Source organism: Salvelinus sp. IW2-2015, linkage group LG7, assembly GCF_002910315.2.
Source record: "Salvelinus sp. IW2-2015 linkage group LG7, ASM291031v2, whole genome shotgun sequence".
NCBI classification, from domain to species: Eukaryota; Metazoa; Chordata; class Actinopteri; order Salmoniformes; family Salmonidae; genus Salvelinus; species Salvelinus sp. IW2-2015.
Genome location: NC_036847.1, coordinates 24,043,689 through 24,062,988, shown reverse-complemented (window position 1 = coordinate 24,062,988; position 19,300 = coordinate 24,043,689). Strand labels below are relative to the sequence as shown.

At 42.6% G+C, this 19,300-nt stretch overlaps 1 protein-coding gene and 1 pseudogene across 1 annotated transcript; both read left to right on the top strand.

Annotated features, from left to right (window-relative positions):
* The window catches only part of LOC139028044 (membrane-associated guanylate kinase, WW and PDZ domain-containing protein 2-like), a 50,533-nt pseudogene extending 38,033 nt beyond the window's left edge, over nt 1-12,500 (top strand).
* Nucleotides 12,501-12,620: 120 nt separating this feature from the next.
* LOC139028020 (uncharacterized) lies at nt 12,621-18,760 on the top strand (the record flags this gene model as incomplete). Its single annotated transcript, XM_070444333.1, is given in 1 exon segment — nt 12,621-18,760. A coding segment is annotated over 1 exon segment (966 nt), but the record flags the coding sequence as incomplete, so codon positions are not given.
* Nucleotides 18,761-19,300: the final 540 nt, after the last annotated feature.

Sequence of the window (19,300 nt, the reverse complement as noted above, 5' to 3'; positions counted from 1 at the left end):
AAGAAAGAAGAAAAGAACACCCTTTCAACCCATCCTCTCGGTCCCCACAGCGGAATTCCTGGTGTACATCAACGACGTCTGTGTCCTGGGAACGTCTCATAAAGAGGTGGTGGAGATGCTGAAGGCAGTGCCTGTGGGCCACAGTGTGGACGTGGTCTCCGGAGGGGCTACCCATGCTCTACAACCAGATGGCTGCCTCAAGCAGCCCTCCTGGTCAACTGATGTCTGTGACCCCTCCTCCCACCTACCACACACCCAGCCCCAGCATTACACCAGCTCCTCCCCCGCCCTCCACAGCCAACCAGACCCAGTATCATAATCTCAATGGTGTCCTTTCTCACACCATGACGTGGGTTATATGGGTCCAGGAGTGGGGCCAGGACTGGATGCAATGGGAATGCCACTCCACAGCTACCCGACTGCCACCCTCGTACAGACACTCCAGTGGAAACCTCGCTCACTCCACGGCCCCTTCACCACCTTTTATAGAATATCCAGTGGAATCGCTCTGACTCCACTGCTTTGATTACCCTCATACAGACGGTCTAGTGTGCACCCGCTCACTCGCCGAGCACACCTCATACAGACGGTCTAGTGTGCACCCCGCTCACATCCGCCGAGCCACCTCCTACAGAGATCCAGGCGTCATATCTGACTCCACCTCCCCTACACCACCATCTTATAGACGTTCAGTGGCAGCATCACTGTCACCACCCCCCCGGTCCGCCCACCCGATCCCTGAGGGGTCTCGCCCCCTGCAGCCCGATAACTCCAGAGTGACAGTGAGGTGGTCTCAGCCATCGGCTCACACAGTGACACACACACAACACGCACACACACAATGTAAATTTACAGATACAGTTGAGTCGGAAGTTTCATACACCTTAGCCAAGTTTTTCACAATTCCTGACATTTAATCCTAGTAAAATTCCCTGTTTTAGGTCAATCTCAATGGCGTCCTTTATTTTAAGAATATGAAATGTCAGAAAATAGTAGAAAGAATGATTTATTTCAGCTTTTATTTTTTCATCACATTCCCAGTGGGTCAAGAAGTTTACATACACTTAATTAGTATTTGGTAGCATTGCCTTAAATTGTTTAACTTGGGTCAAACATTCGGGTAGCCTTCCACAAGCTTCCTACAATAAGTTGGGTGAATTTTGGTCCATTCCTCCTGAACAGAGCTGGTGTAACTGAGTCAGGTTTGTAGGCTCCTTGTTCACAAACGTTTTTCAGTTCTAACTTAAATGTTCTATGGGTTGAGGTAAGGCTTTGTGATGGCCACTCCAATACCTTGACTTTGTTGTGCTTAAGCCATTTTGCCACAACTGTGGAAGTATGCTTGGGGTCATTGTCCATTTGGAAGACCCATTTGCGACCAAGCTTTAACTTCCTGACTGATGCCTTGAGATGTTGCTTCGATATATCCACATAATTTTCATACCTCATGATGCCATCTATTTTGTGAAATACACCAGTCCCTCCTGCAGCAATGCACCCCCACAACATGATGCTGCTACCCCCGTGCTTCACAGCTGGGATGGTGTTCTTCGGCTTGCAAGCCTCCCCCTTTTTGGAGAACACTGACTATCTTTCTGTCTCTTTTCTTTCTCTGCAGGGCATCCATGATCCGTAACCACAACAATAACTCCCTCTCTACCCCCCCTCAGCCCCTGCGCTACAGAACCTCTAAGAGTGACCTGTCAGAGAGCGACCTGTCCACCTCCTCCACACTCCCTGTGTCCAGACTGCCCATGCCCCAGTCAGGGAGACCCCGCCTTTCATCCTCCCCAGGCGGAGGGGTATACTCCCGCCTCATCAGGCCCCAGGCTTCCCTGCTGAGACCCCCTCCCACCCCCGACAGCCCACAAATGGGCTTCCATGGCAACACCAGTGGCAGTGGCAGTCACAGCAGCATCTCGTCTCCGGGGTTGATGAGCCTGTGCAGCGGAGGTGGGGTCGGAGGAGGTGGGGTCGGAGGACGTGGGGTTGGAGGTGGAGGGGAGCTGGTGCCTGTAGCCCTGGCTCAATGTGAGGGAAGAGGAGATATGGGCTTCAGTGTGACGGCCGGGGGACAGGGGGGCAGGCTGGCCCTGGTCAAGAGGGTCTGGGATAGGAGGCAGTGCTCCTCCCTACAGCCAGGGGATGCCATCATGAAGATCAACGGAGTAGACGTCCAGAGTCTCAGCTTTGCACAGGTACTGAGGAGGGAAACACGGAGAGAAAGAAGATATGAAAGAGATGGAGAATACAAAAGATTAGGTCAAGTTAAATCAGAAATATACTAAATTGATACCTTTCCCTCCAGATACAACGAGTTCTCCAGGAATACACCAAACAAAGAGAAGTTATCCTATTGGTTCACAGAGGAGGTAAGAACATTAGCTACTTTACTGCAAACTTGTTTTTAGGAGATTTTATTTACTGCATTCATTACATTGTTTCTCAGTAATGAATAAAACCTAAAAACAATCTCTCAACAATTCCTTTGTCTTTAGTGATGTTATTCCCCTTCTTCAGGTTCCCATCATTCTTTCATCTCCCCCAACTCTATGCGGAAAGTCCCCTCACCACTCCTTCGCTCCCCTCCTTCACCTGTGGCCTCAGACAAGAACCCATCGCCCCCTGCAGTTGTCCTCTTCCCACCCCAACCCACCTCCACCCCTCCTCCCCCTCCCCCAGCCATGGTGCGCTCAACTCTGGTCCAGAGCACCAGTTTCCTGGAGTCAGTCCCAGTCACCCTCACCATGGAGCCCAAAGACTGGCTGAACGCGGGCATAGAGGATGAGGGGGACAGGGGGGTGGTGGTCCCAGGACCAGGGCAAGAGGGAGGGGGACGGAATCGTGTACCCCGGGGATTCGATGTGGAGCTGAGGAGGAAGCCAGGAGAGGGGTTCGGATTTGTCATCGCTTCACAGGATGTAGAGAAGGGGAAAGGTGAGAACTAATTAATTTGTAGCAGAACACATGTCATTTTACATTGGCAAATATGCATCTTCTTATTGATTGGATTGAGTTTCAGTTTTCCCTCGCTTGAAAGTCGGTGAGGTATTGTATTGCAGTTTCTGCAGAAAATAGGAACCATAACTTTTTAGACCAAACCCTTATCTTGTCCCCAACAAATGTCAACGGCAGTCATCACCCAGTGAAAAGTTGGTCTTTCGCATGAATAGAAAGGCTTCCTAACTGGACATACTGTTCTGTAGTTTGATGAATAAATAATTATGGCTGCATAACAGTCACTGAGTTATGATGATGAGTCATAGGTCTCTGTCACTTAAAGACAGCCCCCCCCCCCCCCCCCCCTAGCCCCATGATGATGTCAGCCTGCGCACTGCTCATTATCTTTTTAGTGTTTCAGCCAGCGCTCCAGATAATATGGAGTCATAAAACACAAAAACAGTCCAATGACAGCATTTATTGCACTGCATTTACCCCATTTCTCTTTCCCTTCCCCATTATGCTAAAGCTGGGATCTTGTTACGCTGCTTCCTTCCTAGTGTGTGTGTATGTGTGTGTGTGTATGTGTGTGTGTGTGTGTGTGTGTGTGTGTGTGTGTGTGCGTGTGTGTGTGTGTGTGTGTCTGTGTGGGTGTGTGTGTGTGCGGGTGCGTTTGGGGGCGAGGGTGTGTGTGTGTGTGTGTGTGTGGGTGTGTGTGTGTGTGTGCGTGTGCGTGTGCGCGTGTGTGTGTGTGTGTGTGTGTGTGTGTGTGTGTGTGTGTGTGTGTGTGTGTGTTTTGAAGTGTTATATTGCTGTTATAGGGTGTAATATTTTGTGTGGTGGTGCCCATGTGTTCAAGTGCATTTGATGAATATGTATGTGTGTGGGATTTGCGTGTGTACTACATACGCTAGCCCTCGTGACAATCAATGGAATCAATAGTGAGATTATCCAGCATGAAGCCCCATGCCACAGGGCTATTAGGAGCTAAGCCACACAGGTTTTATATGTGTCAGTGCTCTTATCTACATCAGCCTGTCAGCTCCATTTGCCTCCAACAGAATAACCTTTTGATGATAACATGCTGCTTTACACCAATACAATCCTAATCCTGCTGTAACATTACAGTATACTGCACTTCTGCTACTCTGTCACGTTACAGATGTAGGATCTTAATTTGACCTATATTGTCACAGAAAAATAATCTTGCAGCAACAGGATTTGAATGTTTAGTTCATCAGGTTGCTTGATCGGTGCTTAGGCTCTTAGCTGGCCAAAAGTAGTCTACGTGAAAAGTGCAATACTGTTAATACAATTGTGTGTTAGTGTGGGTTTTCAGTGAATTTATGTAAATCATTGAACTCATCTGCAGCAACATAAGTGATCAAATTAAGATCCTACGCCCGTAACAGCACAATGAAGCCAGTTTGTGTTCTCATTACGACTGTGAAGGGGAAAACATCCCACCTGATAAACTATTAGCTAGAGGGCATTAATTAAATACCAGGTTAGCTACAGTATACCAACCATTCCATCCCACTGGGCACAGATGTCCATTCAATGTATATTCCACATTGGTTCAAAGGAATTTAATTTACATGTTGTGGAAACAACTTTGATTCAACCAGTGTTTGCCCAGCAGTTTCCCCTCTCTTTGTATTTGCCTCTCTGACCAATTCTAATGCAGTTCAATTTGCTTTATGGGCAAAGCTAACATACATTAATGCTGTCTTGTCTCAACAGCACAAAGAATGTCTCTCTCTCCATTATCCTCTCTCACCCGCATTTCACCTCTGTCTTATCTCAATAACTATAGTCTCCGTCTCCCTGCCTCGCTCTCTCTCTCTCTATTCCATAATCTATCCGTTTCAATATACCACACTCTCCCTCCCTTTTCTCTGCAGTGAAAGGATTCAGTCTGGTTTCTCTAAAGATTAAAACTCCCTCCCCCTTCTCTCTCACGCCTCTCTCGCTCTCAATCTCTCTCTCTCTGAATTGCTTTAGTGAGACGTTACACTGAACCAGAGCAACAGCAGGGACATGTTTTAGTTCATTGTGTTTTTATTGGTCTGACCCCCATTCATTTAGATGTAAGCATCTCCAAGCTGTTCTTTTGGAATTCAGGATTTTTTGCGATACATATGTAATTCAAAGAGCCATGTTGGAAAGACTGCAGTCTGCTTTGAAAACTGTCAAGGACTCCAAACGTAATTATGTTGTGACTTTCTGGTTTCTGGTTGAATGCTATCTGTCTAAGTTTGATGCTTTGTGTGAGTTATGCCACTGTATGAGTATGTCTGCGTTTGAGCGTACGTGTGTATTTGCGTGCATGTGTGTGTGTATGAGAATTTAGTTTAATTGAAATTAACATTCTCAATTAGTTCAACATCTGCAATATGTTTCTCATCCTGTTTCCTTGAGCACCATTGGAGTTTGAGTCATTCATGGCCTGAGGTGTACTGTAAGCAGTTAACAGTTGTACTGTAGTTGTGGATGTAATCCTACAAGTGGTAATAGTAGTGGTAAGAGGACCAGTAGTAATAATAATAATAAATGTAATTTGTATAGCGCTTTTCATTACAGAGTTATTTGAAAGCTCTACCGAAGAATAAAAAAATATATACATACAATAAAAATAACACATTTAGAATCAAGGCAGGTAAAAGTTCAGAGGGGTGGAGCGGCTCTCAGATGGTCAGGGAGAGTATTCCCTAGGGGAGGGGCAAGGCAGCAGAAGGCTCGGTCCCCCATAGTTCGGAGACGTGTCTTGGGGACTTGAAGCAGTGGTGAGTGGCAGGTGGAGAGTGCAAGGTGGCTCGCTGATTGAGATGAGGTCGCTGATGTAGGTGTGGCTCAGTCCATTCAAGGCTTTAAATACAAACATGACAATGTCGATCCTGTAGTTGACTGGTAGCCAGTGGAGTTGGGCCAGGATCGGTGTGATATGGTCCGAATTCTTGGTCCTGGTCAGAACCCTGGCAGCACTGTTCTGGATTAGTTGGAGCCTCTGTACTGATTTGGCTGGGAGGTCCCCAAACAGAACATTGCCGTAGTCGATCCGAGAGAAGAGGAAGGCGTGGATGAGTTTCTCTGCATCTGGCTGGGAGAGTGATGGTATGACCCGGGTAATGTTTTTAAGATGAATTTTTTTGGGGATCTAACAGTTTGTCAGAGAAGCACACACACACAAAACATACTCACACACACCATTTTTCACCTTAGCTGCCCTCTGTGTCGCTGATGTTGTGCATGACAGAGAGGGTGAGTCAGTGTGAGTGATGTTTTGTAAGCTAAGTTGAGGGGGAGGGCTGGGTAAGTTTGGACAGTGTTCTTCTCACAGTCGGGGAAAATGTCAAGCAAGCACAAACATCAAAGACTGAATAAAGTGTGCGTGAAAGAGAGAGTGTGTTTAAATAGGTCAGTATAGACCAGGGAACTGTTAGTGTCCTTTGCTAATGGAAGGCTAATTATGCAGAATGTAAGCAAAAAATGTGCTTACATTCTGCATGGAAGGCTAATTATGCAGAATGTAAGCACATTTTTTGCTTACAGTTTAGAAAATGATTTTAAGGACTGTAGTATTGGAATAGAGAGATGGACAGAGGKAATTATTACATTCTAGAGTTTATAGATATCAGAGTCACCCATTCTTTGCTTGTCACTGGTACTACAAAAGGTTGAAAAACACTGTTAGAAGACATGTCATATCTGAAAATGTCATATCAATAAGGACAGGAAATGGTCCTTGTTGTGTCGGGGATAGAGCGATGGACTGATTGATGGGGGAATGAAGGAGGACAAATTAGTTTTGGAGATGGAAAGAGAAAGAGAAATGCAGACCCGAAGAGAGAGTAGATACTGACTAAGCGCAGTCAAAAACAGCCAAGGTTTAGTTACAGCTTGTTTTGAGGGATTCTGCCACAAACCAGGATGTTTTATAACTTCTCTCTCTGTTCTTTCTCTTAGATGACCTTACTCATTAGTTATTCACTGTGACTTTTAAAGAGGTTTTCTAATTAGCAACAAACTCTAATGAAAATACAATTATTGGGGAGAAACAGGGAAGTTTCAGTCTCTTGAGATGTGTTTAACCTTAATTTTTTTTATTGTTAAACGTTCAAGTATATACTGCAGCAATGTGCTTCAACCAGTGGTTTGGTGTCTGAGGTTTGAGATACATGTTCTTCTGTGCCGCTGTACCGGTCCAGGACTAATTAGTGGTTGAAGAGAAGGTTTTACTGTGGAACTTCAATACCTCTCTCTCTCTCTCTCTCTCTCTCTCTCTCTCTCTCTCTCTCTCTCTCTCTCTCTCTCTCTCTCTCTCTCTCTCTCTCTCTCTCTCTCTCTCTCTCTCTCTCTCTCTCTCTCTCTCTCTCTCTCTCTCTCTCTCCATCTCTATTCAATTATACTTTGACATGGAAAGTAAAACACTTCCATTGTCAACATACAACAACGATGGGCCAATAAGACAGAACATACTAGACTGTTAGTAATAATAACAATGTTAATAACTTTACCACAAATAAAAATTGTTATTGTATTCGCTCGCTCTCTCTCTCTCTCTTCTCTCTCTCTCCTCTTCTCTCTCTCCTCTCTCTCTCTCTCTCTCTCTCTCTCTCTCTCTCTCTCTCTCTCTCTGCTCTCTCTCTCTCTCTCTCTCTCTCTCGCTCTTTTCAGCTGCCTCCCTCCTCCCTCACCGGTTCGTGACGGTGCGTCGGGGCAGTCCTGCGGCGAGGAGTGGTCAGATACGGCCCGGTGACCGGTTGGAGGCGGTTCAGGGGCATTCTATGGTGACCCTTCCACACCGGGAGCTCGCCCACATCCTCCGCAGAGCTGGAAACACCCTACGCCTCACCATCATCCCCCGTCCTAGCACCTGTGAATATAGAGAAATACACACAATGTTATACACACACACACATTTCCAAATACACAATAAAAACCGAAATGCACACAATCCACTTGCTTGCATACTCCCCATTAATGCTCAGAGGATAACTAAGACACTATGCATCTCCCCTCTGTACTGAAGCGTTAACTTCTTGTACCTATCTATGCTAACCACTCTCCCTTATTTCTTTCCCAGACTCCTCCAGCCTATCAGAGACCACAGATTATGACCCCAATTACACAAGCAGGAAAGGTCACAGGTCACGACCCAAGGTGAGGACAGCAGCCATCCATTATGTTTGTGTCAATGATCCACACCTTTTTAAGAGTAAGCCCAAATACATCTGCACAACACTGAAATGTATTTTCCACTTTAAGTTTAGATCTCGATCTCATTCTGTCCGTCTCTCCCTCAATGTTTCTTATAGCATGACTCTAGGTATTACAGTGTGGATCTAGACCGCGGGCAGACAGGGTTTGGGTTCAGCCTGCGAGGGGGCAGTGAATACAACATGGGTCTGTATGTATTGGGACTGATGGAGGGGGGACCTGCCTCACGCAGCCACAAAATACAGGTGAGTGTATTGTGTACCTCTTTAAAGAATGGAGTGTCTAATATTTCACAGTAAACTGTAAGTTATCTCAACTCAGGAAATCAAGTTTTGTTGACAAAACATGATATTACGTACATTATGAGATACTATTTCATACAACAACTGACTATGCTGTCACTGTGTACTGTAGGTGAGTGACCAGTTGGTGGAGATCAACGGGGACAGCACAACAGGGATGACCCACAGCCAGGCAGTAGAGCAGATACGCAGGGGAGGACACCGCATATACCTGGTTCTAAAGAAAGGCAATGGATACGTCCCTGACTACGGTAAGATACAGAAAAGGACAGGGGGGTGGAAACACTGTAAAACCACAGAGACGCTCCTCCTACTGCGCAAACTGTCACTCAGTTTCATTTGATTTTAAGAGACAAAGTGTGAGAAAAGAATAGGTGGGATGAGGACTGAGGATAAGGTGTCAATATACTAGAGAGAATCATGACATTCAACTGAGCGTAGCCACTAGAGAATCCTCCTCAAACTGTCACAACTTATGTTGTTTATCTCTTTTTGGTGTATAGTATCTATCTTGGTGTATAGTATCTATCTTGGGTGTATAAATTATCATCTTTGGTGTATAATATCTATCTTGGGTGTATAATGATCTCCTTGGGTGTATAATAATCTATCTTGGGTGTATATTCTCTTGGTGTATAGTACTTCTCTTGGGTGTATAGTATCTCTCTTGGTGTAATATTCTAGCTTGGGTGTAATATCTCTCTGGGTGTATAATATCTATCTTGGGTGTATTATATCTCTCTTGGGTGTATAGTATTCTCTTGGGTGTATAGTATCTCTCTTGGGTGTATATTATCTAGCTTGGTGTATAATATCTCTCTTGGGTGTATAGTATCTCTCTTGGTGTGTATAGTATCTTCTCTTGGGTGTATAGTATCTCTCTTGGTGTATATGTATCTCTCTTGGGTGTATAGTACTCTCTCTGGGTGTATAGTATCCTCTCTTGGGTGTATAATATTTCTCTTTGGTGTAATAATATCTAGCTTGGTGTATAATCCATTTCCTCTCTTGGGTGTATATATCCCTCTCTTGGTGTATAATATTCTCTTTGGTGTATAAATAATCTAGCTTGGGTGTATAATATTTCTCTTTGGTGTATAATTTCTCTCTTGGGTGTAAGTATTCTCTGGTGTATAGTATCTCTCTTGGGTGTATAACCTCTAAATTACTAACACCACTTCTTGTTTCTCTTTTTGGGGCTTTGCTTCCTTCTATTATTTCACCTTTCCTTGTGATTCATTCTTTGGATTCTCCATCTCTCACCTTCTATCTTACCTTCACCACCACGTTTCCCTTTGCTCTCTCTTTATTTCTGGTCTTCTTTCCCTTTTTCATATTACTCCTACACATCTTTCTCTAATTATTTTCTCTTCCTCCATTCCTCTTCTCTCCCTCTCAGTGGAGCTGTCCAGTCTGTCTCTATGTATGACCAACTCCAAGCTAGGCGAGCCTTGCTTCTATGTCATCGGCCGGACAGAGAATACGCGGTTGGTGATCGTTCCTGTTAGTCCTCCATTTATTTGTCTCTCTACATTCCTCTTCTCCTCACTTCCTAYGTTGTCTTTACTGTTGTTGTTGTTGAAAAGATATTATGTGTCACTGTACGATACCCTCATCGTGAGACCATGATCACCCACGTGCTGAAATCATATGTTGTATTGTCTTGAGACCGGGGTATTAGTACATGGGCTCTATGTTTGGCTGCGGTTAAGGCGGCGCTATTGTCAAGCGCACGTTAGTTTGCAATTTCGTCATGTCAAAACTGGTGCACTGGCATTTTCCAGCCCTGGCGCTCCGATGGGCGGGGTGGAAATATTTGAGGGGTGTGCTTAAAAACAGGATCAAAAGTGCTAATTTCAGGCAGCACTGATAGGACCAACCAAAAGCTGGTTTTAGCGGTAACCCAGTTGGTTATGGCATGCATTTTGACAGCGGAAACGCATCCTATCCAGCCGTGACGCTCACTGCCCATATGCACATGGAACAAGAGTAGTCTAATGTGCTTTTGGTGCCTGTATACTTCGTATTTAGAAACATACAAAACTGATGTTTTTTCCCATTTCGTTTTATTTGATTAAAAACCTAGCATAGCCTCGCCTCCTCTCAATGAAGGCTTTTTTTTGTCTGCCCAATGCAATCTCAAAGCAGTCAAGACTGACAATAAAGGGGTTGGCTCCTGAGACTGCTTGGAAATAAATCGTAATCACCAAAGCTTCATTAAAATATAGAGTTTGAAAGGAGTAAAACAGTGAGCTGACATTCAATTTTTATCTATGCATTGTAGGCAGGCCCACATTATTTTAGCCATGCAGGTCCTGTTTTGGATGTGCGTAAAAACCCCTCCAGGATGTAGGCTACGTGTCCATGCCCATTATGAAACGATATATGAGAACCTCAGTGAATACCGGTGAACCTCGTATTTAGAAGTTATCTGTAACCTTAAAAAATGGATTGTTTTCCGTTTCATATGTTCAAAACCCAAGCCCTCCCTTATGGCTACTATAGTGAAGGCTGGTTCAACAGCAATGTGTGTCTTTTTTATCCTGGCAGTTTTATGATATCATTACATTTTACATTGTATAAAAAAACGGATTGCTTGTTTTTCGTTACATTTTATTACAATCAAACGTATTAGAATGATTCACCTTCATGGTTTTATGGTGACAACATCCGTGGCGCTCTTGCATTGCAATTTCTGGAGATGTGTCGTGTGTGAATGCGATCTGATCTGTAAAATGGTTYGATTATGTTCATAAAACATAGGCCTATTTCAGAGCAGTGTAATGATGAGTGGACATTCTCGCTTTCTATTTATATTGGATCTTTGTCCAGCTACTGTGAAACGTTTGGATGTGTGTTAAACCCTCCATAGTCTGCGTTGTTTTAATATGATATGACCACGGGGAGAAATGATGGTGCCTGTAAGTGTGACATATCCCATTTAAAACAAATTGTTGTTTYGTTTTGTTTAGAATTTGATTCAAATTATTATTTTTAGGCCTTATCAATTAAATAATTGACAATAATTGACATTTGGTATGTTCATGCTCAGCCATACTATAATGTACAGTAGGCCTAGCCCCTATATCAGTGTGAATACTATTGAAGACATGTAATTACTTAGAACAATGTGGACTGCAAATGGAATCAAGTTAACGTATTTAGCAAAGATAGTCTACATTTTGTTGTTTCGTTTCTATAAGCCATTTAACAAACTAACTATAACGGACTGACATTGGCATTGGAGTTGATTCCAAGGAAATACATAAAAGACCGTAAACTTACAACTTGAAGCAACCACATATTTCACCATGGAGCACGTTCTGATTGGCCAGTGAGGGGCCAAGCCTCTACAAACCCACAACTGGTTTATTCATTAAAACCCAGCCGTTTCGCGACAATGCAGTAAATGCGACTATAATTGTGATAGTGAAAATAGCTAAAATATTTCTGACACACCCCTGATCCTATAGCGCTACCACCTGCGCTTAGATTTACCGTTGCCTTAGGTTTGTTAAAATAGAGCCCTATAGCTTAAACCTCAGTTTTAAAAATTACTTAGCCAGGTAAATCAATGACAACCAATATCCCTTGGTTGAATTATTTCTAGTGTGCAACCTGCCAGTAGTGTTGCTGAATGTAAAAGAGAGCTAGTGATCTATATGCTTCAACAGTACAGTTGACATTCTGCATGAGAGCACACAATGTGGATAAGTATTGTAATATAATGAAGGGTTACCTGAGGGTCAGGGAAGTAGCAGCTGTTGTTACACAACACAACCTACACACATACAGCTACAGCTTCTGACAGAGAAATGCTCTGTGAACTCTGGAGTTCCTCTACAGTGATTATGTAACATCACCTGCTTCTCTAACTCTCCTCATTCTCTTATCCACCTATTCATTGTGCTCTCTCTCTGTTCCCTGCTTCCTATGTCCTGTCCCTGTGTGTTCATCAGTCCTTGAGCGCAGAGTCACCTCCCCCTCCCTCCCACAGCAGCACCCCGAGGAGCAGAGTGTGGCTCCAGTAGACCTGGCCTGCCTGGAGGGCCGCATCCACAGCTCCAATGTGAAGATGCGGGGGAGGTCTTCGAAAGGGGAGATAAAGGAAGAAGAAAGGAAGGAGATCAGGGAGAGGAAGGAGCAGGGGCAGTAAGACACAGCCTTGATTCAGACCCTGATCCTGAGAGACAGGAGGAGGGCAGTGAGACAGGAGGCGGTGGACTGAGAGAGAGGACTCAGGTGAGAGGGGAGGAAAGCAGGAGGAAGAGCAGGAACAAGGGAGGTTCTCACAGTTTACCCAGAGATGCCCTGAGGAACTATGACAATGATGACACACAGAGGCAGAGGGAGGGAGATAAAGAGAGGAAAAGCAGGAGTGAGGAGAGGGTCAAGAAGAGGGAGAACAATGAGAAAACTGAGGAAGATGAAGAAGCAGAGGAGGTGAAGGAAAGGGGGTAGGAGGATGTGGAGGAATAAGAGGTGAAAGAGGAGGAGGAAGATGAAGAGGAGGAGGATGCTTACCTCCCCATTCCTAACCAAAGTCTGCCCAGGCCCAAGCAAGACTGTGAGGAAGAGTATGTGAAAGAGAAGGCGAGGAACAGGAGAGAATGGGAAATGGAAAGAGAGAGGGAGTTGGAGGATGAGAGGTTGAGGGAGATAAAGTGGGAGAGTATAAATGATGAGGAGAGTGGTGAGGATCATGAACAGATTGAATGGGTGGAGAGAGAGAGCTCTCAGTCCCTGAACAACCTGCTCTCCTTGGAGTCTCACGTGACCTCTCCACTACAGCGAGAACCCTTTTTCTTCCTCACTACATCCTTAGAGCTGGAGAACGCAGAGTGTGGAGCCAGCCACTCGGACGGCAGTATTCCTGCTGCCTGTGTCTCTGGCCTCTCCCTGGCCCTCACAGAGGGGGCCGTTCTGGTGGCACCGTGCCTGCTACTCCCAGGCTCCTGGCTCACACCCAGCCAACAGAGGACTGGTTTCATACAGGAGAACAGGAGAACAGGAGAACAGGCTTATAGGAGAACCGCGAGAAAGAGGGAGAGGAAGGGGAAGAGGAGTCATAGAATAATTGGTAATCTAGCGGTAACTGCCAAAATAAAGGAATCGACAACATAAAGTGTCTTAATAGGGCGTTGGGCCTTGGCATAGATTTTACAAGTGTCTGGAACGTTATTTGAGGGATGTGACACCATTCTTCCACGAGAAATTCCATCATTTGGTGTTTTATTGATGGTGGTGGAAAACTGTCTCAGGCGCCACTCTAGAATCTCTCATTAGTGTTCAATTGGGTTGAGATCTGGTGACTGAGACAGACAGACCACTATGCTCCTTTGAAACCCCTCTTTAAAAGTCACTGAGATCTCTTCTTCTAGCTATGGTAGACAACATAATGGGCAACTGGCCATTTTTTATACATGGTCCTAAGCTAGATGGGATGTTAATTGCTTAATTAACTGTGGAACCACATCTGTTTCGAAGCACCTGCTTTCAACATACTTTGTATCTCTCATTTACTCAAGTGTTTCCTTTATTTTGGCAGTTACCTGTCGTAGCAAAGCAAAAATATACACACCGTTTGAGGAAACCATAATCATATAATTCTGAGGGCCCAGGATCAGTGACAGTATCAAACCATATCCCCTTTGGAATATACCGTACACTTGCTTTTTCAAACCACACACAACGCTACTCACACTCAGTTTGTTTTACTGTGACTTTTGGTAATGTTGTATTATACAGTAATATTCTTTGTGCCTTTTAACAGCTGGTTTCTGGCTGATGTTAATCAACTGTTGATCATGTTTATTTGTACATATTTTAAGATGTTCCAGAGGAACACAATCTCTGTCTTTTCTCTGCTTGTTTTCCTTATGCAGCGCTCTTCTCTGCTCTCCCTCAGGAGTTTCCATAGAATTGTCCACGTGTTTGGGGACACTGGAAGACTGTCTCAGGGGACAATGGAGACAGTATACAGTACATTAAATGATACCTCATGATACTGAGCAATAATATGCGACAGTCCCAGGCTATACTATGTCCAGTCCACCATACACTCTTAGAAAAATAGGTGCTATATAGAACCTAAAAGGGTTATTCGCCTGTCCCCATAGAGAAACCTTTGGAAAACCCTTTTTGGTTTCATGTAGAACCATTTCCACCAATTGTTCTACATTGAACCCAAAAGGGTTCTACCTGGAACCAAAAAGGGTTATCTTATGTGGACAGCCAAAGAATCCATTTGGAACACTTTTTTTCTAAGAGTGTAGATATGGTWAGAAGGGAAGGGGTGGTATTGTATAGTAACATTCTTCTGACCATTCAATTGGAGAATGAAATAGATCCATGATGTTGTTCTATGTATTAATTTGATCGTGATGACTTTCAGAGCAACGTGACTTTGACAGACAGTTTGTGCTGTGTGCAATCTATATAATGTAAAGATATTTGTATGAAATAAATAACTAAATGCTATTGTATATACAATATTAAATGGAGCCCTGATTAGTATTGTTGATACTGTGGAATATAATAATATATGTAACAGATATACTCAAAACATTTTAATCAATATGATATATTTGTGTTGTGATATTGGATACGTTTCAGGGTATTATGTGCAAACTTATACCAAAGTAATACATTATGCACATACAGTACCAGTCAAAAGTTTGGGCACACCTACTCATTCAAGTGTTTTTCTCCAACTCATTCAAAGGTTTTTCTTTATTTTAACAATTTTGTACATTGCAGAATAGTAGTGAAGACATCAAAACTATGAAATAACACATATGGAATCATGTAGTAACCACAGAAGTTAAATATATTTTTGATTTTTGATTCTTCAAAGTAGCCACCCTTTGCCTTGATGACAGCTTTGCACACTCTTGGTATTCTCTCAACCAGCTTCATGAGGAATGCTTTTCCAACAGTCTTGAAGAACTTCCCACATATGTTGAGCACTTGTTGGCTGCTTTTCCTTCACTCTTTGCACGTACACTTCTGCCATCTTGTGGACACCATCGGAATTACAACCAGAGTGATGGCTGGAACAGGGACCGTTGCATTTCAAAGATGGTGGTAGAAAAAAACAGTTGTTTTTTACTTTTGTATTTTCTTCTACCAGATCTATTGTGTTATATTCTCCTACATTCAATTCACATTTCCACAAACTTCAAAGTGTTTCCTTTCAAATGGTACCAAGAATATGCATATCCTTGCTTCAGGGCCTGAGCTACAGGCAGTTAGATTTGGGTATGTCATTTAGGTGAAAATTGAAAAAAGGGGGGGATATCCCCACTTTTTTGGTTACTACATGATTCCAAATGTGTTATTTCATAGTTTTGTTGTCTTCACTATTATTCTACAATGTAGAAAATAGTGAAAATAAATATGTCGGTGTCCAAATTTTTGTCTGGTACTGTATATTTACATTGTCAAAAGTTTATTTAATGGAAGTAAGAACAAATACACTATCAATTGTAGTAAGTGTTGTGCCCTCTTACCCTGTGAGACCCAAGCATTGATCCACATGAGGGGAAAAAAGTATTACCTTTCAGAAATACTTGATTCATGAATTTCAAGTTTATAAAAAATGTTCTGGAAAAGCAGCAAAAACGCAATATTGGGCTTCAATGGAATGAACATTTTGTGATAAGAAAACTGTTAAATTCTATAAAAATCACATAAAAATCACATAAAAAATGTATCAAGAGCATTGACGTAATGGAAAATATTGTGTAATGGTATATTTTTCTGAAATAGAGTCATATTTTGTCTGAAATACCAAATTGAACAACTTGACCAATCCAAATGTTAGTACTTTGCTATCAAAAATGTATATTTTCGAAAGCATCAACTATTTTGTGGGTTTTCTATGTAACATCTAACTTTAAGTAATATTTGGTTGATCTTTCTGGCTTAACTTGGAGAGATAACCTCCTATCTTGCTTCTTTGCAATAAAGTTATTGGTTGTCAATGTCAGTAATCTTACATTAAAAAAAATATATACATTTTTGTTATTTTGAAGTGTAGAGGGAACAACGTTACTCTTAAAGTGTTTGGTTGTCCATATTTGCAGAATTTGGAAGGGAAACAATCTCTCTAACATGTCAGTCCTTGCATTCATAGCCACGTCTCCAGCCCCCATCCCTAAGCTGTTTACCTAAAAAATGTGGCGGGGTGTCCGTTTTGTTGTTGTTTGAACTGCAGATTGCCACTTTAAGCCCTATGTTGCCTTTTTGCAACACTTGCAAAACTACCTCTAGCTCTGGCTCAGAATGTTTGTTTCTCAATTTCTTATTTAATATTTAAAGTCATGTACTTGTATGGATGGCTTACAACATATGCTTGTGTAGGGGACCAGTATGGTCTCAGACGAGTTGACAGTTTTCTCATGTTTCAGAGGCTACTGAAGCCCCAATAATCATACTGACACACAACAATACTACTAAGAGATACATCTGGGTCTAAGGAGATGCACTATGTAGTGTTTGACTAGATTTTTTGGTTTAGGACATGTACAGGATGCAATTTAGGAGACATTGCATATTTGCAACTGTGGGTCTCACAGGGTTAAGTGCCACTTACAGTTGCCTTGGTAACCAAACCATACTGAACCATTAAGCTGGATGAATGAATGAGTAGTGGGTGTGTCATAGTCCTCCTGTCATGTCTGAAATGGTCAAATATCAACATCTTTTTCCTGTCTATTGAGCTTCAGTAAAAACAATCAACAACTCTCCTGACGTTGAAGGGCACGATGTTAAATCAATATGTTATCATTTTGCCAAACAATTGGCTGACAGTTGTGAGCCAGTTATGATGGCAGAGGCTCAAATATGATATTTTTGAAAAATATGTATTTTTAAAATGTTCAGGTATTGAGATATACTCGATAACCAAGATATATTAAGTCCCTGATTGCTCCTTTGGGTCGCTATCAATGAGAGTATCTGCTAAATGATTGGAATGTAGTGAACATTTTGAGCGGCTTTACTGCAGGTGGTTGTATATTAAAAAATTCTGTAAAACAGTTATAAAGATATGTATATATATACACTGAGTATAGAAAACATCAAGAACATCTGCTCTTTCCATGACATAGATTGACCAGGTGTATCCAGGTGAAAGCTATGAACCCTTATTGATGTCACTTGTTAATCAGTGTAGATGAAGGGGAGGAGACAGGTTAAAAAGAATTGTTAAGCCTTGAGACACTTTCGACACCTTGTAGAGTCCAGGCCCCGACGAATTGAGCCTGTTCTGAGGTCCAAAAGTATATACTGTATACACGGAGTGAACAAAACATTAGGAACCTAATATTCCAAATATTGAGTTGCACACCCTTTGCCCTCAGAACATCCTCAATTTGTGGACTACAAGGTGTCAAAAGTGTTCCACAGGGATTCTGGGCTGGCCCATGTTGCCTCCAATGCTTCCCTCAGTTGTGTCAAGTTGGCTGGATGTCTTTTGGGTGGTGGACCATTCTTGATACATGTGGGAAACTGTTGAGCGTGAAAACCCCATCAGTGTCGCATTTCTTGACACACCGGTACGTCTGGCACCTACTACCATACCCCGGTCAAAGGCACTTCAATCTTTTCTTGCACATTCACCCTCTGAATGGCACACATACACAATCCATGTCTCAATTGTCTCAAGGCTTAAAATCTTTCTTTAACCTGTCTCCTCCCCTTCATCTACACTGATTGAAGATGATTTAACAAGTGACGTCAATAAGGGATCATAGCTTTCAGCTGGATTCCCTTGGTCAGTCTATGTTATGGAAAGAGCAGGTGTTCCTAATGTTTTGTACACTCAGTGTATATCAATATGAAGGACTGAAAACTAAATACAGGAAGACACATATTGCTTCAATGTACATCCCAGTCAAGTCATTTGGAAATGGTGCTGTATGCATGGAATTATGTTGTATACACAGAAGCACCTGGTGACCTACAGAAAAGGTGTGAGGGAAGCAACTACAGTATGTATTACCTAGATGTTGTATAATTTTATATACCGTTTTTATATTATTATTCTCATTCTCATCCCAATCGGACAAAGCAGAGATGGCAAATTAGAGATGGCACAGCATGTCTCTAGTATTAACCAGTGTATGACTACATTATTACACATCAGCATATGACTACCAGACCAAACCAGTCCAGTCTAGCTCAGTTTATTTTTCAGACTGTTATTGTTACTGTTGTAAGTTATGTTTTTGAATGCTTCTTTTTTTCATTTCCCTAAAGAAGATAATCGCCAATAAGCTGTCAAAAAACATATAATAAACTGCTAATAAACTATTTATATTCATTTACATAATTTTCGCAGCTATTTGGACAATACTTGTGTGTCTTTGAGAGAACAAGGTTCGTTGACAAAATGTTTTCTACTTAAAGCAGTAGATGGCAGCAACATTTTGTACTGAGGGTGAGGGTGAAAATACATCCGTGAAAAACAACTTTGGCAGGGTGTGTGTATGTGTTTGTGTGTGTGTTTGTTTATATCCATCTTATCTTAAGTATCACTGGAGGGCACTGCTTCAGAGCACTTAAGGACACTCGTCTCCTCTACCCTGTACTGGTGTTGACAGCAATCAAACCAACCTCTCCAAAAACACCACTGAGTCAGAGAGTTGGGTGAGAGCCGGGACTGATAGAAGCTGACAAACAAATAAGGAGAGAATAAAGTAACTATCAGAAGAGAGCTGGAAATTAAGGATGGCATAGAGAGATGTATAGAGTGWGTGAGTAGAGAGATTGAAATGGAAGGTGAGAGATGTGGTTGTATAGAAGGAGTGAGAAGAGAGATTTAAATGGAAGGT